This window comes from Cyprinus carpio, chromosome B16, assembly GCF_018340385.1.
Source record: "Cyprinus carpio isolate SPL01 chromosome B16, ASM1834038v1, whole genome shotgun sequence".
NCBI lineage: Eukaryota > Metazoa > Chordata > Actinopteri > Cypriniformes > Cyprinidae > Cyprinus > Cyprinus carpio.
This window is the reverse complement of record NC_056612.1, coordinates 7,031,559-7,051,452: the sequence shown is the minus strand read 5'-3', so window position 1 is coordinate 7,051,452 and position 19,894 is coordinate 7,031,559. Positions and strand designations below refer to the sequence as shown.

Sequence of the window (19,894 nt, the reverse complement as noted above, 5' to 3'; positions counted from 1 at the left end):
GTCCCACAGCCTTTGATAATTACACTCTTTTTATGTTACCCTAATGGCAGCTGTTGTTGCCAGAATGCCCAATGACTGTAGTTATTTTTGAGACCCTGGAGAGGAAATGTCATCCTGACAACTTGCAGTCTTGTCCCCTATCATATTGTGACAGGGAGAAATTGTGGCTTTAATCACTTTGGTTCTGTTCTAAAAGTGTCCCATTGTTCCACATCCCATTTTTGGCACTGTAATGGAAATTTCAGATGTAACGTCTGTTGATAAGAGCCCGGCAGCATATTCAAGGGGAGACAAACAGGCAGATTCTCTCACCAGTTCTCATATCTATTTATTCTCTCTCTGCCTTAACAAATCTCTTGCGTGCAGATAATAACTAGAGCAGGCTGGGCTGCTTCTGCTGCTGTAAGCTCGCTGAATCTCCTCGGCTCTTTCATGGTGGTTGGGCTGTAATTTTGCCACGTATGTGTGCTGAATGCTGATGCGCCCCGGGTCGAACTTTGCCTCAGCGGCTGCTCACAGCAACAGCAACTCAAGTCATTTTCAGTCAGCTAAGACAAGTTTTATTGGCTTCTCTTCGGCTAATGATAGAAAGGCCCTCTGTGGCAGCTACATCTCAAGCACATTGCGCTCCCCGTTTGCTTTTTATGTGAATAACCAGCATCTAGCTAAGTGTTAAGTGATTTAGAATTTTTACCAATGAAACATGAGAACTTAATAATGATCTGAATAGCATTGCGCACTTACCCCCAGATACATATTGGACAGGCTCTGAACTAACTTCTGATCCTTCAAAAAAAAAAACTGCATCCTCATCTTCTCTTCCTGTTCTTCACAGCCTGATAAACCGAATGCTACAAAGGGATCCGAAGAGGCGAGCATCGCTGGAGGAGATTGAGAGCCACGCGTGGCTGCAAGGAGTGGACCCATCTCCAGCCACCAAATACAGCACCCCACTGGTGTCTCACAAGAATCTGTCAGAAGAGGAACACAACAGCATCATCCAACGCATGGTGCTGGGAGACATCGCCGACAGAGAAGCCATCATCGAGTAAGGCTTGTTGTAGGCTTGTAATACCAATGTTAAGAAGCTATGACATCCTCAGGCTAATGTACAGAATTTTCCACAGAAGAAATACCTCTCTGTCATTCTTTGATTTCCCTTAAGCAGGACTGTTTTGAAATGAAAGACTACTTTAGAAAGGGCCTCCAGGTTTGTGTAATCAGCTTTAAGATTTTGGTGTAAAGTGTGTCAAATCTCTTCACTTGAAGACAAGTCAGCTGGACAGGGGAGACGTAGCTTTAGACACAAAGAGTGTTCAATCCAGGTTCTGCCAAGTAATACATCTCAGCTAACGTCTTATGGTGTGTTCACACCAAACGCGAAGCAAATATGCCCATCGCGTTTCTCGTTCTAGATTACTCGCGGGATGTTTTTTGTGTCATTCGCGCCTTGTTTTTATACGCGTGAGTGAGGCGAAAAATATCCCACAAGTATAACCTTGGTGAGGATAAATACGATCACTGCTTTGTACCTGTTGTGGAAGTCCCAAAAATGCCTGAAAGGCAAATGCAGATGTGTCTGGGTTCACAGCACCATACAGAGGCGCACACAATTTGGTATAGTTGTATCATAGATTTCACAAACAGGTACAGTAATGTGCTCCTCCATTTTCTGATTCTACCAGATGTGTCAATAAGCTCTCACTTACGCGTCAGGCGAATTTTCCGCTCGAGTTGAAATTTTTTAACTTGCGCGGAAGACATGATTGAGGCGAATATCTTGCGTTAGCGGCAAACGCGTCGCGCATTTCGCATCATTCGCATCGCCTGGCACGAATTTGCATCTTTCCATTGACTTTGTATTCGCGTGAATAATTACATTTGTCTTTTGTGTGAATACACCATTAGGCCCAAAAAATGCTCTATGCAATGCAATAACTCTAAAGCTTCTAGCGACACAGGCTTGATTTAAAAAATGTTTGCATTCTGAAATAAGTCCAAATGTAATTCATTGCGCAACACTGCGCAAGTTGTCATGAATTCTTATCATTTTAGTGTTGCCTCAAAGAGCACTATAACATAGTTCTTGGCAGGTCAACTACTGTAATGGTGGAGCAAGAGTTTGAAAAGACTATTTTCAGAACTATTTAACTAGCTCATAACTATTTAATGAGCCGTTTGAATTTACAATTACTTAAATTATCTTAAAATCCAATGAAATGTTAGAGCTTAATGATATTATTATCAATATTATCGTTATATTTTTATTATCATTATCATATCAAGCCTACACAGTCAGTTAGTGATGTCCCAAATTTCGGCAACTGCAGTAGTTTTAGAGGGCAAAAATCATTAACCGTGCCAATGTCAGCGTAAGTTTCATACAAACAGCCTGAATAAGCTACAACAGGTAAACATAACACCTACTGTATGTGGATATAATTTACTGTGACCAGAAATGATACTGGAGTAGCAATATGTAGGCCTAAACATTTTTGGGCTCAAATATTAATAGGTGGTTCATTGCTGAAGAACTTCACTATGGCTGGTTTAATTTATCACCTGAAAACACGTTAATGTTATTTTAAGTTTTCGGCTAATTGAAAACTTTTCAATTTCCGTTTCATTAAAAAAATAATTTCTATACACCACTAAAGTTGTGATGTTAATTGCAATCTTTATGAAATCTGAAAATGAATAGCCATGTTTTACACTTAAAAATAATTGATAATAATTCAGAGCGATGCCATAGAAGAACCATTCAGTCAAAGGTTATTTAAAGAACTATCTCTTTCTTACCTTTTTAATAATCTGAAGAACCTTCTTTCGCCACAAAGAACCTTTTGTGAAACAGAAAGGTATTTTTCTTGTTATGTTTTATTTTTTTTATGGTTTAGTTTAGAAGGTTCTTCTTTGGCATCGTGAAGCACCTTTATTTTTAAGAGTGTATACTGTTGTGTCCATCTAGGCTGTTAAGAGACAGCACGGTTTTATTAGTAGTAGGGTACCATTTTTCACAAGTGTTAAAAAATAAGTTCATTTCACTGTCAGTGGAGCATGAAACGAACATAGTGCAGAAGACTCCCGCTGTACAGTCTTGTAGAAAGATGCATGCTGGGGGATGGTTCAAAGCACCCATCAGTCTTTTCTTTGTCTTTGATCCCACTCCGCAGCAGCTGGGGAACCCCACTGTGAGAAACTGTAGTCAGTCCGCCTTAAAGGAACCCTCAATATGTTTTAAAAAAGTGTACTGAATAATCGAATTAAAATCCCATGTACAAGTCATTTTTCCTTTTCTACAATTTTTTTGTTTCACACACACACACACACAAAAATATAAGTTCACCTGAAGATCATTACCGATGTGTTGCTACTGTATGTATGCTATTTGCTCAGTGCCTTTAAAAATAAGAGCTGAACTGAGCCATGAGCACAGGCCATGACGTGGATTTAAGCCTCACTAAAAGATTGTCGCTACATGATTTGAACTAATTTGTTCAATTGTTGGTATGGAATCCCAGAAGAAGCAGTGTAATCATTGCTAACATGCCCAGACTCACCAGCTTGAAAAGTTGGATGCAGAATGTCCCATTTGTATTGGGAGATTGTGTTATCTGGGATTCTTCATAGTTATATTAGTCTTAGGTGTTCAAAATTTGGGGCACTATTACAAGACCTTTTGAACTGATAGAAGCCACTTGGGTCTCTAGTTGTTAGAGCCCTGGACTTTTACTTGTTATTGACATGTCATATTGCTTTGTCTAAATGGGTGTTTCTCTCTCAAACACTGTCTGTGTCTCCTCCTCACTAGTCCATTCTCTTTGCTCTTCCTCCAGAGCCCTGGAGACAAACAAGTACAATCACATCACTGCTACTTACTTCTTGTTGGCTGAACGGATCCTGAGGGAAAAGCAGGAGAAAGAGGTGCAACCTCGTTCTTCCAGCCCAAGCAACATCAAGGCCCACTTCAGGTACCTCATGGGAGTTACTCTATCTTAGCTGTCTGTCATTTAGTCATTTGTGTTTTGTCAAGAGAATGCTACTTTTAGTTATGTAAGTTTTATCAAGTACACTGGGTTTTGGTGCAACATGAAAAACTCAACGTTGAAGGTGTTTGAAACATTTTTGTGATATGTACCCAATACCAATTGCAACCAATTGGTTTTGCCATGTGCCACATGATAACGAGAGCAAGAATGAAAATAGATTGGGGGAGGAAAGGAGTGTGACTTCCTTTATTGCAGAATCCCATGGTCACCCTGTGGAATGTCTTTAGTTCCCTTTTCTTTTTAGTTGGATTTATGTTTGTAGAAAGGTCAGACAGTGGATCCCCAAGGTTTTAATGCAAATGAAATTTTAGGAATTTCTTACTGCAGGCACTATCACAACACAGACATAATAACAAAACAAATGGAATTAAAACCCCAATAGTAGTAACAAACTTGAACTGGTACCAAAGTAAACCAGTGGAGAAACCATGTGATTAACATTCCTCTCCAATTTGTACTTGGCTCCTGTCTTAGCATTGCTCTTATTTTTTTGTTGTAATTGTCTAAAAAACAAACAGTTTCTAATTAGCCTGCCATGCCTTGGTGTACATAGGCAGGGTAAACTGTAGGTTTGTTGTCTCTCAGAAGGTGTCTGTGTGCAGTAAGGGGCAGGATTCACTATAAAAGGTTGTGAGAGGTCAGCTCTGCTTGATGTCAGAATCCCTGTCTGTTCTCCATGCTGTGTGTGGACAGCCAGCACATCCTCTGAGCACCGCACCGGGTGACAAATGTGTTTAAAAGATGAGGCTGAAATTGGTTTGGACTGACCTAGAAAAGCAGTGAGGCTGTGGATGCTTTTTGAAAGGAGCAGGCAGTGGAAGAAATGAGAGGATGTGGTGGGAAAGAGAAGTAGGGGAGGGGAAGAACCCTCAGGATGCAGCAGGGATCATGAGAGGGTGACAAATGCTTTATTTTTTGGGGGGGAGAGGGGTGGGGGCAACATATATACACCGAATGGAAAAGCAAACTGAGCCTCCCAGATTCTTCCCAGAATCATGTAATTCAACCTTGCCTATAGGTAAGCCAGATCACGATAGCAGTGTTCTCGTTAAACGGTGTGCCCTTCATAGACGGGGAGAGTTTATAGGCTGTATGTACTCAGAATTGTAATTCCTGATCCTAGTGGAGAATATAGCAGTAGAGTATAAATTCTGACTAGAATGTTATTTTGAAGTATGAGGTTGACTCTTGAAATTATGCAGAATTTTCCACATGCGTAGACTGACAGCAGCATTTGCAACAACCTTATTAGGCCAGTGCAGTAATACTGTAATTCTTTTTTTTTAATGATGAACAGATATGAGAATGTTTACAATCCATTCTCATCAGGCCTATAAACACAACTAGTCAGATTTTGAAGTCCACTTCATTATATCCTAGAAACGGTTACTCAAGCTATGCAAAAACGGACTTTGTAGGCATTTTTTTGTTTGTTTTTTGCCCTGTATCCTTGTTAATAGATTTTCTTTACAGTTCTCTCTGAGCAGACGTGTGATTAAGCATTTGCTAATCCTCACAAGGCATGTCCTTTTATTTGTTTGCATTGTTTGGCTTGTCTTCATACCAGCATAAGGTTTATAGTGTTAATGTGGTTATGGCAACCAGAGAGGACGTGCTGGAACTATGTTTCAATGATTTACTTTGTTTCCAAAGCCTTAACAGAGTATCTCTTTCCATAGCAACTTGCCTGAAAGTGCACATACTATTCTGTGTAAATGATACTTCAGCAGGAATGTAAGAACATAAGAAAAGACAATAAAAGCAAGTTACAGTAAGAATTCCGAGTTATCTTGTAAATCACCATGTTCCTTGCTTGAGTGCTTGGCACGGGAAGGAAGTCTGGCTTTTGTCAGGGACTGTCATTAACATTTGGGTTGTTTTCCTAAGGCAGTCTCGAGAGCTTCTGTCTTTAAAAGTTGTTTTTGGCAATGTCCACCTTTACTGACTATCATCCTGCTTAAGTTCCACCTTATGCTGTTTTTGACTTTGGGGGATTGTACTCTTTTTAAGGTAAGGTTAATTATATCAAGGACTATGTCCCTTTTTTTTTTTTTTTTTTTTTGCAGGCAATCGTGGCCAACCAAAATCGACATGCATCAGGACATCGAGGACAGCTTAGCCTCTTCGTCCATCTCTCATGCTGGGGGTCCACAGTCTCCTGCTCGCAGTACAGAGAATCTGCTAAACGGTCACCGCAGTAAAGGGCTTCTGGAAGTGAGCCGTAGAGAGGAGATTAGCGAAGCCTCCAGCAGCTCTGCTTTACTTGCTGCTCTGCCCCCAAACCCTCTTAAACCTGGGGTCTTGGCTCCCCTTGCAACCGCTTCAGCCAAGCAACGAACCTGCCTCTTTCGGGTGGAAGAAGATGAGGAGGAGGAAGAAGAACACGAGCCTTCACCATTGTCCACTCAGGTGGTCCTACGCCGCAAACCGCTGTCCATCACCAACCGGCTTACGTCTCGAAAAAGCGCCCCAGTGCTCAATCAGATCTTTGAGGAGGAAGGCGAATCAGATGATGACTTTGACATGGATGAGAGTCTTCCACCCAAGCTCAGCCGGTTGAAGATGAACATTGCATCTCCTGGTACGGCTCATAAGCGCTACCACCGGCGCAAAAGTCAGGGCCGCGGATCAAGCTGCTCTAGCTCCGAGACCAGCGACGATGATTCGGAGAGCCATCGCAGACGACTAGACAAAGACACAGGGTTCACCTACAACTGGAACCGCAGGGACAGTAGTGAGGGTCCACCTGGAAACTCTGGGGGCAATGGGGGTGGTAGTAGCGGAGGACAGAGCAAACCACCTGGGGAAGGCAACTCAGGACCAGACAAGGGCAGCCCTCCAGGAGGGGGGAATAGTGGTAGTACAGGAGGGGGCAGTGGAGGTGGTGGAAGTACAAAAGGACAGGGAGGCCCTTCCAGCTGTTCCCGTAGCAGCAACAGCAATGCTTCATCTGGCTCGACACGTAGTGCAGCTCGGAGTGCTGGGGAACTGGTAGAGAGTCTGAAACTCATGAGTCTATGCTTGAGTTCCCAGTTTCAGCATCGCAGCTCTGGAGGTTGTGGTGGTGGACGGTTTATCCTAGATCCTCAGAGCCTGTCCAGCGTTAAAGTCCAGGAGAAGTCCTCCTGGAAGATGTGCATTGGCTCTAACAACAGTCTAGACAAAGTGATGAACCCTGCCTTGAATGGTGGCGTTGGGGCGATGGAGCATTATCAAGACCAAACAGCAGTCATGTTAAATGAACTTGGCCTGGTCAATGAGAACAACCTGAACTTGAAAAATAATGTTCTCCAGCTACCTCTGTGTGAAAAGACCATCTCCGTGAACATCCAGCGAAGCCCCAGGGATGGGCTACTCTGTGCCTCAGCCCAGGCCAGCTGCTGTCAGGTCATATGATGGCACGCACACGGCTGGCTCTCAGAGTGGATTGTTCCTATTGCCACATTTGTAGCATATTATGACTTGAGTTCTCCACCAGTAGCTGTATATGACCTCTCTTGATCCCAACTTGACCTTTAAATCTGCCTTCTATGTCGTCTTAAACATTCTCACAACTTATTTATTAAGTTCTTCTCTTGGACCCATTGGTTTTTAATGAAGTGCACGCTGCTATCCTTTTCTTTTTTGTGTTTTTATTTGCCCAATCAGACTTCAGTATTTGTTTCCCAAGTCCTGTTCAGTTTGCTTTTTTAGCCCTTGAAATGAAATGCTCTTAAAATGAATTCCATGGTTCCAACACCACCCAATCAGTCAAGAGTTGTGGAAACTGTATGTATAAATAAATGATCTTTAATAAAAATGAGATTTAAATTAAGACCAAGAGTATGATAGGACAAAACATGGCAATTCATAAAATAAGCACTTAAAGAAACTCAACCACAACTGGTTTTGTAAATTTTAGACCCAATATGATTGTAACGAGATGGTAATACAGTAAAAGCAATAGTGAAAGTAAAGAACGAACCCTTTTTTTAATTCAAAGTGCTGTCTGATGAGTCTTAAACTGAATCACCATTTTGCACACTCTTTTTCACCTTTTTTAAGTGCTATTTACTGTTTCCACGTCACCATTTAGAAATGTTTAGTATAGATAAACTTTTGAGGTTAATGACAATCAGTTGCAATAACAAGGGATATTTTTAATGGATAATTTCCAAAAGGTGGCTACAGATAACCCAGATTTATTTCTTTTTCCAATTGTTTTATTTGAATAACATTAAAACACATTCACCATGTTCTTGATTCACATCACACCAAATCACTTTATATATATATAGTTCAGGAAACATTTGGGATTTTAGTGTAATTTATACATGTTAAAGCGGTCACATTTTGTAATTCCATCTATGAAAGAAATACCCTCTTAAGTAATAATGTGTTGCCAAATTTGCAACCCAGACAGCACTGTGGATACACCCACACATAAATGTGTTCATCCTAGTTTTTATCAAATTATAAAATTAGAATTGCACTACGGTATAAGTAGAGGCTAGAATTAGGATACTTTGAACACCATACAAATCACAGCGGGGGTAATTAGCCTTTACAATGCTGTTTCTGCCAGAGCAAAATCAAACCCGCAGACAGCGACAGTGTTCAGTTTGTGTAGTACAGAATACCATCGAGTCAGTACCCCTCTTTCTCAACATCATTATTAAAACGAAATTTGAATAGAGAAATTATTTTATCATTAAGAACTCTTCTTTTGCTTAATAAATAATTTTCGGTCCTTGCCCATAATCTCTATCTCACCCCTGTTGTTCTTGTACCTTTCAGCTTTGAGTTACTGTATATACCAGTCTCAGAATCGACTGGCCTTAGGGGATGTTTATAAGTATGTACATATATTTTTTTAAAAGTTTATTTTTTTGAAAGAACTGCTGTATTAAAATGCTGTTTTGGATGCGAGCCTTGAACTGGCTTATAGTTGGGATAAAATGGGGCTTTTTTTGTCACCTGGCCACCTGTTAACTGATAAATAAATGCATGATATGTCTTCTATTCAGTGGATGGCCACTCTTTCAGGAAATATGGCTTCAAGAGTTGGCCATTGGGTGACCATCGACTGGTATAGAAATAAGTCGAAGCTCTACGGGACTGTGTGTGTGAAAGAATCGGTTGCGAGATTTAAAGGGCATTTGCAATAAGCTAAGCTATAAGTTGCAGCTGTGTGTAAATATAATTTTGTTTCGTTTTTATATTTCAAACCTGTACATCCCTCAAATGGCTCACTTGACCCAAATTATCCTAAGTATTTCTGTTTTGTCTTTTTGTTTTTAAAAATAAACTCTGTAAATATTGGTGTAAATATGGTGCTCTACACTTAGAAATGCAGTGTTGGACTTCTTGTTCATAGCTGTAATATAGCCTTATTAGATATGAGTGTCAAAAACAGAGCAAGGGAGGTTGAAAAGAAAACAGTGCTATATGCATAATGTCAGTCTCTGACTTTGTCCTACCCTAATGTAAACAGCTAAACGACATGTGCATGTGTTGTGCGTTTAACATTATCGATCCACGTTCATTCAGAGGAAAAGAACCACCACAAAATGTTACAGGACCAAACCATGTACTGGCGTTAAAAAAGAAAAAAAAAAGTACAAAAAGAGGAAAAACAAGCAAAATGAATAAATGTTCTGTTGCAGAAACTTGTCTTTAAAAGTTACATATAGCTATGGTGATGTCCAGAATTAAATGTGAAATATGTTGTCTTAAAACCTGGACTCCCTTTGTCCTTTTTTGTGTTGGAGCCCTACTTTTTCTCATTGAATAGCTTCTTTTACTCCAAAATACATAATGGAAGTAAAATGATAATATTTCACATCAAAGTGCTTTCTGTACAATAGAAGAAATCTTGGTTCAGAGTTTCACTGGACACAATGTGGAAAGAAGTTAAACTTAGAGTACCACTGCCCACAAGCCCTTGCTGCTGAAAGGTGTTTGCTCCTAATTTACTGTCCGCTTTTGCTGCCAAGGTGTCTCCAATAACCAAGAGCTTTTCAGGGGTGTCTCAAGTGCACACGTCTCATCCAAGTACATGTCCAGCATCAGCTTAATGGTCGAACACACTATGCGTGTTGTCAGTAGAGGACCTTGCGAGCACACAAACACGTTCTGCATATTGTCAGTGGAAACTGCTGAGACTGCTTCACTGTCAGAAAGTGTGACAAGCTGTTCCTTAATTAGAATGAGTTGTAAGCTGGCTAGTGACACTGCCCTCAGTCCTCGGCTTCAGGAAACATCAAGTGTGAAGACACAGGGAGTTGTTTGTTTGGCTCCTAAAAACTTAGTCTTTTAGTGAAATAGCCTCTATATCAAGCCTTCTGCTTAACCAGAATATGGACCCCAATCACAAAATGATGTGCATGAAAACATGGTTACTGAATCGCTGATATTTTAAAGAGACAAGAAACAGTTTATTTAAGTGTTTTTGGTAATGCAGCTTCTGAGTTTAAGCCTGATAAATGACAAATGTCCTAAACACAAACATCTCATCTCAAGTGCTGAAGGATATGGAAAGGATGCGAAGCACGTTATCTGAATATTTAAAATGTTTATTTTCAGGCAGACAATATTGAATATGCTTTATTCAAGTACAGTACAGGGTGAAGTGGCCTGACATCTGTAAACAAAAGCCATAACATTTAAACGTAATACAGTGATGTTTAAAGGCACTGCTCTGTCTTTGGTAGAACATGGAGTGAATGAAAACAAACAATGAAACGAAAATTACATTATATCCTTTGTTTTTTTTAGGCCCAATGTCTGATATATTACTTCTAATCACCTCTTTACATATGTTTTTTTTTTTTTTTTTTTTTTTTTCAGCTTCAGACAATCATGAATAAAAATAAAGTACTTTGACAGCCAAATCAACCTAATTATTTTACCCCATCACACATGCACCAACTGGATTCTCTCATACCAGTAATCGTTGTATTGACGTAGAGAAATAATAAAACAATGCGTGCAACTGCAATAACAGGAAAACTGTCTTAAAACCATGTCTTTTATAAGTGTAATGCATCAATAAGCCATTTTGTGGATAACTTGGCAAGGAGTGCATATTTAAAGTCGAAGTCAGTTAAATATAATACTAGATCGTTTACAGCATGTGTACACCTTGAGTACTTTCATCATGTTATCGTCACCCGTCACTTATTCCACGTATTTCAGGTCTCCGTAGCTTCCAATATTTTCTGAAAAGACAAATAGTATCAACATGTTAATGGTGGAACTTACTTGGGAACCTAGACCAAAATAAAAGAAGTTCAAATAGCTCTGATAACAGATGAACAGAGGGAGAAAAGAATATCTAGGATGTATATGCACAAATGGTCTCAAAATATGACGAACTACTCTGGGGTATGTTCCCCCTTCATCCATATAATCTCTAATCTGGGAGATTTTACAGAAATAACCAAGGCTTATATTCATAATCTTTCAGGTTACATCATGTAAGAGAACTGATTCAGACTGATTTAGCATCAGTTCTCCCTGGTCTAAATAAGTCTTACATGTTGGCATATAAAAGGCAGAAGCTGATCTTAGTTCAGCGTACATACAGCCCCAGGCAGGACTGTGTTTCAAATGAGTCACGCTGGGTTTTCAGAGATGGAGGGGAGCAAGAATGCTGCTATGTTTTGAAAAGCTTTTTAACAATTAAAGAGCATTACGGAAAGCTACTAAATCTTTTTAAAAGACAATCAAAATGAACCCATCTACCCGTAACAGATGTTTTTCTCTGCAGCATCCACAACTCCCTGACTATGGCCTATGCTGAGTTTCATTTAATCAATTAATTTCACTGCCTGCAGCAAACCAGAGCAAATTACATTCTCAGTGAAAAAGTGTTAGGTGCAATTAACTTTTCAATCCAAAAGAGAGATCAATAGGGCCGGAGCTGCTGACTCTGTGAATCTGTATGTATAAGTTCAGTGAGACTGAGCTCTGGTCTCCTATGAGAAAACTGCACAATGGTTATTACTAGTCACCAGATACAGAGTCCCTTTAAATGTGCTGAAAGAAAAACTTCATTCAATATTTAACGATGTCTATACACAATGGTTCTCATACTGTGGCCGCCACTGGAATCTCCTAATCATTTATTATAGTATTATAATAGTATTACTGTACTAATATTATTATTATTATTCACGTGTTCTTGAAATGTTTAATGGGACTCACCTGCAAACACAAATGTAGTAAATGAGGTACCTCAGCATTTTAGTAATGGTTTGTGATTATGTTAAAAGCATGCAAATTCCATCAATCCGATTAACTCAGGTTATTCACAATTAAGTATGAATGCGTGGGATTTCAATCCAGTCAATTATTTTATTTTATTTTATTTTTTTTTTATTATTTATTTATTTTTTTTTCTAGAAGGGTAGTATCTTCTACATATATAATCAAAAAAAGGATTGCCTCTTTAAAATCTCCTTTCCTAAACCACTATCTGTTCACATAGTGAGTCAATCTTTCTCGGCTGCTCACGGAGACTGGATTTGCAGAAACTCATCTCAGGAGACACTCCCTTTGCTTCTGGCAGTCTGAATTAGCATTAACAAAAGTGAGAACTGAGGTGTTCAAACAAAGGTGGTTGACGTGCACCTACATGGAGCAAATATTCTGGATTACAAGGAAGGTCCTGATGGGCAAACTGGGGTAATTAACGGGACCTGTCAGTATTGATTATGTTAGAAGGAGGTGGGTTAAAAGATTTGAAGCGTCTGCAATTCCAACATACTATCACTCATGTTAACAACTGTACTCTAATTCAAGTGCAAACTCAGGGTCAATAAATCATTAGAGGTTGAACAGCTGTGTACAGTCCCATCACACTGATAAGATATTGTCTATACATCCTAATCATTTATGAAAAAAAATCATTAAGGGTGATTTTGATCCAAAATCAGTTCGCAGCACTGCAATGTTGGCTGTATGAAAAGTTTTGACTTCATTTTGCCTAACACCATTAAAGGTTAACATGGGACATGTCACATTCTCATGGACCTTAGCAAGTTGACAGATCGCCTCAGACGGCTGGCTTGTTCCACTTCCTGTGACGGTGGTCAGGCAATGATGCGAAAGCAGACTGAATCTGACGAGGTCCATCACGCAACCAACATTCTTTGGCACTAGAACTGGATTTTGGACTGGGTCAAAGAGGCTTGTACCCCGGAGCCTCAGACTAGTCAGAGACTGAGCCATTAGTGTGCAAAATGTGATCTGACAACTATAGCTTTTTGGCTCCATTAAGTGTACAGAGGGGCCCAGGGCACTACCATATAGTACAAGATAAAACCCTAAAAAGTGTTTTAAGTCTAATGTAAGCAACCAAAACAAACATTTTTAATGGTCCGGTCCTGTGTGGCACAGTTTTTCCACTTATAATGGAAACTCGATCATAACTCTTCGTTTAAAAAAAAAAAAAAAAAAAAAAAAAAAACGTTTCATCTTATCTATGATGTCCCAAGGTGTCCACCACAAAATTTAAATCTGATCAAATTCTACAAGTGTCCAATCCTGCTCCTGGTGGGCCACTGTCCTGCAGAGTTTAGCTTCAACCTCCATTAAACACAACTGAACAAAAGTAATCAAGGTCTATAAGACTAATAGAATCTCCCAGGCAGATATGTGGGGACAAACTAAACTCTGTTGGATGTCGGCCCTTCAGGACCAGGATTAGACACCCCTGACCTTCTAGTTAACGTGATAAGTGTGGTGCAGTATGGTGTGACACGTTGCCTGCAGTATCAGCTGGTTTGTGCAGAACGCAGACTCGCAATAGGTGGTAATTCAAGCTTGAATTGCTCCGAAGGTAGGAAAAATCCTTAATACGGTATTTACATAAGGGTCAGGAGGTATGATTAATTGTGTTCATTTTTATCACATTTATTTTTATAATTACTCTCATTCAATTAGTGTGATAAACTGACAGCCCGAGTTCTAAGATAAGTGGACTCCATCATTCAACAAATTGACATCTGTTGGAATAAGCAAACCATTAATTAAAACCCACGACACAGCATGCATTCAAAATACAAGCTGCCTTTTAAAGGGAGAAACAGCTCTTATCAACACTTTCTACTTATGGATCACCCTTGGATGTGAACTGTAGACACCAACATCTTTTCAAGACAACCGTATCTCTGGATTCCCACCTTGTCTGACCCATCTACACCCCAGCCCCCACTTCTAGGTATTGACGTTAAAGTGAGAAACTATACAAATGTGAATTACCACACAGATGGTTCCCAACCATTTCCCGTCATCTTCAAGTAAGATCACGTCTGATCCTCACTGCTGGCCTCTTTCTTTGTTTTATATTCCCATCAGCCACTCATACAGCTGTTACGGGTTAAAAAGGTCTCATTCAGCAAAACGGAAAGGCTAAAATCGCCAGTTGCCATAATGGTTCCATGATAGTGTTGGCAGCTTGGCCTTTTCCTGAAGTTCACCCCGGATCCTTTCCAAACACTGGCCACTAAAAGGGGGTTTCCACTGCTGCTGAAAGTGCCGGCTATTTTCAGCGTCCCTTTGCCCTAGAGCAGTGGGAGCTTTTCTCCTGACAGCTGTCTTCACCTTCTCAAGCTGCTGAACACATGGAAACACAGCTAAATGGCATCATGTGCTGTTAGCTCATCACTAGCACTCTCAAACCACAGGCCCAAGCACCTCCCAGAGGTCCTGCAGTCTTATATCACCAACCAAATGTGCCGTTTAACTGCAGTCGGCACTTTTGAACTCTTCCGATCCGGACGAGGCCGCTGAAGATATTAGCTACCGTCCATCATTCTGATGGAGAGACTCTGGTGAAGACGCACCGCCAGCACTGGCAGAGGGATGAGCTGGTGTCAGGTGAAGTTTGTGAGAGAGAATTAGAGGGGTAGAAGCCCAGAAATATCACATCTTCAGTCATCCTGAAACATAATCAATGTGTTTTACAACCCGTGTCTCTCTGCCAAATTAAAAAAAAAATGTTAGACGGATGCAACTTCTATGGAGTCCCGCCTTCATCGCAGATGAAGCGCCAAGTGCTTCATCATTCCATTAAATGTGCTGTCTTGATTTCGCTGTGAGAATGGTCTTCTCTTTTCATTACCTACACTCCCACAGCTACACAGATGATCCTAGACTACACAGTCTTCATAAAACTGAAGATGCTTTCATGGCTTCCTCCTTGAATAAATCTCTGGGTGTATTAATGAATGAACAATCAAGCCAATCAGGATTTAACTGCTCATTCTCTATAGGGTCAAGGGTTAAATGCAGGATAAGTGATTTGGTTTTTAAAAAATTGTTATGCTGGTTGAAAGTCTCTTCACATCTCAATAGCAATCACTAAGTGGTCTAAATGTATTTAAATGCATTTATATCATCTGTGAAAGGTGTAAGACCATTAAATGTTCATCCAATCAGCGCGTTCCATTACGATATTGCAGACCGGGCAAGATTGGAAGCCGTTCTTATTGTTATATTATGCGCTTTGTACTCTGTTCTGAAAGCGTTGCATTCAACCCTCCACTAACACCTTCACTCATTGTGACGCTAATTAGCCTCTTGTCTGCCTGTGTGCGTTCATATGTTTTGCGTGGCTTTGGAGAATGATTTGCAGGGAGAGTGTGATCTTATGTTTCCAAAGCTAGCTTGGTATTGCAAGCATCTCTGAAACAGGCCGAGTCATCAATAACTTTTGGTCTTTTGAGAAACAAACACGCTATAATAGATAATAAATATAAACTAAATGTCGTAAAAGCTTTTTGTTTTGTCATCTTTTGTCTTCTTTTTTTTGACCCTTCGTCACAGAATGATAGTAGCTATAATAGCTATTAAAGTGATAGCTCACCCAAAAATGAAAAGTGTCACCATTTAATGACCCTTAAGTAGTTCCAAAACTGTATGTTTCTTTCTTCTGTTGAACACAATATATATATATATATATATATATATATATATATATATGTATATGCGCGAGAGTGTGTATATGTATATGTATATGTATATGTATGTGTATATGTATATGTATATGTATATATATATATATGTGTATGTATATGTATATGTATATGTGTATGTGTATATGTATATATGTATGTATATATATATATATGTATATGTATATATGTATGTATATATATATATATATATGTTATAATATATATATATATATATATATATATATGTATATATATATATATATACACACATATACATATATATATATATATATATATTCATTCTGAAGAATGTTGGTAACCAAAATTGCTGATAGCCATTGACTTCCATAGTATATTTTTTCCACATTATGTAAGTCAATGACTACCAGCAACTGTTTGGTTGTTAACATTCTTCAAAATATCTTCTTTTGTGATCAACAGAAAAAAGAAACTCGTACAATCTTGGAACTACTTGATGATGAGTAAACGATGAATTGTCTCTTTAAAGGTTAGATGTCAGGATCTCCTTTTTCATTGGCTAAAGATTAACTAGTCACATCGCGTTTACAGCTCAGGTGACTGCCTTAAAAAAAACTGAATGCACATGAGCGAAATGGCAGAATTCAATTCACAAACTTTCGGAGGGGTCCTGCACCAGGCGAGCAACTGCCATTGAGATAAATGACAGTGCAAACGAATAGCTCTCCCCAGGTATTATAAACCCCTTTGTGTTGCACATATTTATCAACGTCTGCTTTTTAGCAGTAGAACCAATTGATATTCATAAGCCAGTTGATTTTATAATCTGCCCCCCACTACTTTTCATTCCTACACCATTGCACACTAGTGCTACGATTTGCTAAAACCAACACATAAAAATCCAAAACCATTAAAGTAGTGCTCATCATGTATCTAAATTAACTGGAAAATATTATAATCCACAGCATTACGAGGCAAAGGGGGGCCATATCGCACACATCTTATCTGCTGTTAGTGAGGGGAGAAAACACAAGGCCACATTAAGGAAACGCTGGATGCCAACAGCACACGCCAGCTCATTGTCATTCACAATCCAACTGTGCTATATCACTAGAGCCATGGCAACAGACTTACCGACCCAGGGCTCGTCTCTGCAGAAATAAAGCCATTGAATCCTGTTAATGCGTGTCGATGCTGACGCTTTGACATACATTGTATGGAATCATTATTAATACTTTAGATATTAAAGCACACCCATTCCTTTTTCAGAAGAGAGACAATGGTCTGAATTCATTATCGCAAATGTTCCAAATGTGAATCACTGTTTCAGTCTAATTAAGGCAGGGTAAGGTTCATATCCATAAACAATAAATTACTGCCACTGGCACCACCTACCTTGACTTCTGAATAACAGTAAAAATCACAGATATACACAGACATCTTAAAGGGATAGGTACGCCAAAAAAATACAATTATTTTCCATCATCGTCATGTCATTCCAAATCTCTATGATTTTCTTCACTGTGTGGAGTATTTACTGTGTGAGATATCTTAAAGAATATTCCAACTGTTTGTATCCATACTAAAAACATTGGACCGCAATGACTTTCACTGGACAAGAGAAAAGAACAACGTACATAAATGATGGCATAATTTTAATTTTTAAGGCTTCAGGATATGTTTGGTTTTGTTCAGAACAGAATATTTCCATACTGTTTGTACTAGTGTGTTAAATTGATGAAAAATGTGTTTATATTGTTACAAAAAACTATTTCAAATACATGTTATTCTTAGAATTTATATTCTTCAAAGAATCCTGAAAAAATATATATATCAGGGTTTCCTTTCATAAAATATATTTTTTTTACCTACAATATCAACAAGCATCTACTATAATATTATTGTATGTTTTTATTAAAAATAGCTTTTTTTAATTACAGCAAAGTCTCACCATTTATGCATTATTAAACATCTTCATATTGCTTCAAAAATAAGAGCTGATGAATCAGATGAATCTAAATTAGTAACAACTGTGATTATGCTAATAAACATATTTTATGAACATAATGTAATATTTCCTTATTGACTCATTATTTAAAAATTGACAAAAAAATATTTTTTGTTTGTTTTTTTACTGATTTACAAATAACCACATGATAACTGAGATGCTCGCTGAATTAAACATGCAACATAATGAGGTCATAAGACAGCAATGTTGCATACTACTGTTCGAAATGTTTATCATTGCAAAAAACATACTGTCTCAATTTTATTAAAAAAAAAAAAAAAAAAGGCAGAAGGCAGGTTGCAGCATGTCAGTATTTTATTCCAAACATATCCTTTGTCTTTTGAGGAAAACTGTTGTTTCCCCTCATTATTAAGTCTGCTTGGGCAGACTGCAGCATGTGTTTCTTTGTGAGTGACCTACTTCTTACGCCGCATACGAGGTGATAAACATCTGCCTAAATAGCTAAACCTCATTAGCAAACACTACCTGAACACACTCTGTATGTCAGCAGAGCATCTCAGCATGTACAAAGGTCTCTCCGGATCATTTAATGATCAGAAAGCATGTTAATGCTGCTCTCGCCTCTGAGCCGAGAGATAATGGTTGCCGCATCACCACTTATGTTGACGCAGACATGTGTTGTTGACTGTGAAGCCCACCGAGGCATATACCTAGATGACTATTTGCACTGAAGTACTTCCTGACAGGCTGTCACATTTCCTGTTTTCATGCAATAGATATGTGCACATGTGCAAATGTGTACTCACCCTTTTCTTAAGAGCTTCTAGGGAGTCAAAATCCAGCTTTGCTAGTTTGACTTGGATATGTTTAGGAACATCTGGAATGACGAATGCCAGGATGAATTTGAAGGCGAGGAGAACATGCTGCAATAAACAGAAAAAGACAACTTTACTACACAGTTTTCATGGACTGTTGTTATGTAATTGTCTATATGTAATATAAATAAGTTCTAAATACACCTCAAATATAAAAAAAAGATTTTTTTAAATTTTTTTTACAATGTGAACCTCTCTTGACAAACAGAGACGGATCAAATCAAAAGGGAATGTATTTCAGTAATATTGAATGGCTGGATGATTTTTATGGCTCTCTATATGTTCAAAGGCCACATTAGTGAGCTGTCATTGCTACGACAGTGTGTTAAATAGATCACCACATGCCCACTGCCTCTGAAACCAGCTCGCTATTCACTTTTGAGTGATCCAAAGAGATCTAAAGAACTCTTGATGTTGTAAGTACATTTATTAATAATTGATGCATGCTTTAACTCTTTTCAACAGAATGATGTCCCGGCTTTATTTAAATTCTGACCTTAAAGTTAATGAAATGATACTGCAGTGCATGTGAATACATAAATTTAAGAGTGGAATGGGTTTTCCTGTTGGCTTACAAAAAAATAGTAATTGTATGTTTCTGTGATAATTCACTCAAAATTGTGTCATCATTTACTCACCCTCTTGTCCATAAGCCTTCCGTTCATCTTTTTTTAAACACAAATGAAGATATAATAATGTAACACAGGGATTTCGGTCCCTACATTCAAATTCAATTCAAAAGTGAAAGTGAAAGTGAAAGTGACGTGACATTCAGCCAAGTATGGTGACCCATACTCAGAATTCGTGCTCTGCATTTAACCCATCCGAAGTGCACACACACAGAGCAGTGAACACACACACACTGTGAACACACACCCGGAGTAGTGGGCAGCCTGGGCGCCCGGGGAGCAGTTGGGGGTTCGATGCCTTGCTCAAGGGCACCTAAGTCATGGTATTGAGGGTGGAGAGAGCGCTGTACATGCACTCCCCCCACCCACAATTCCTGGTGTCCTGAGACTCGAACTCACAACTCTTCGATTGGGAGTCCGACTCTCTAACCATTAGGCCACGACTTCCCAA

The 19,894-nt window shown here is 39.0% G+C and overlaps 2 protein-coding genes across 3 annotated transcripts in view; one reads left to right on the top strand and one right to left on the bottom strand.

Annotated features, from left to right (window-relative positions):
* snrka (SNF related kinase a) overlaps positions 1-9,766 on the top strand; it is a 43,963-nt gene extending 34,197 nt beyond the window's left edge. Inside the window, exons 4-6 of the mRNA XM_042740491.1 lie at positions 836-1,048; positions 3,837-3,971; positions 6,116-9,766. Coding sequence (XP_042596425.1) covers positions 836-1,048; positions 3,837-3,971; positions 6,116-7,445 — 1,678 coding nt within the window. The 3' untranslated portion in view covers positions 7,446-9,766. The remainder of the gene's footprint in view (positions 1-835; positions 1,049-3,836; positions 3,972-6,115) is intronic.
* An 816-nt stretch (positions 9,767-10,582) lies between these two features.
* Positions 10,583-19,894, bottom strand: part of ano10a (anoctamin 10a) — a 34,142-nt gene continuing 24,830 nt past the window's right edge. For both annotated transcript variants that reach the window (XM_019078875.2, XM_042740493.1), the window contains 2 exons: positions 18,746-18,862; positions 10,583-11,248 (listed from right to left, as the gene is read on the bottom strand). In XM_019078875.2, the coding sequence (XP_018934420.2) occupies positions 11,222-11,248; positions 18,746-18,862 (144 nt within the window). In that variant the 3' untranslated portion in view covers positions 10,583-11,221. The remainder of the gene's footprint in view (positions 11,249-18,745; positions 18,863-19,894) is intronic.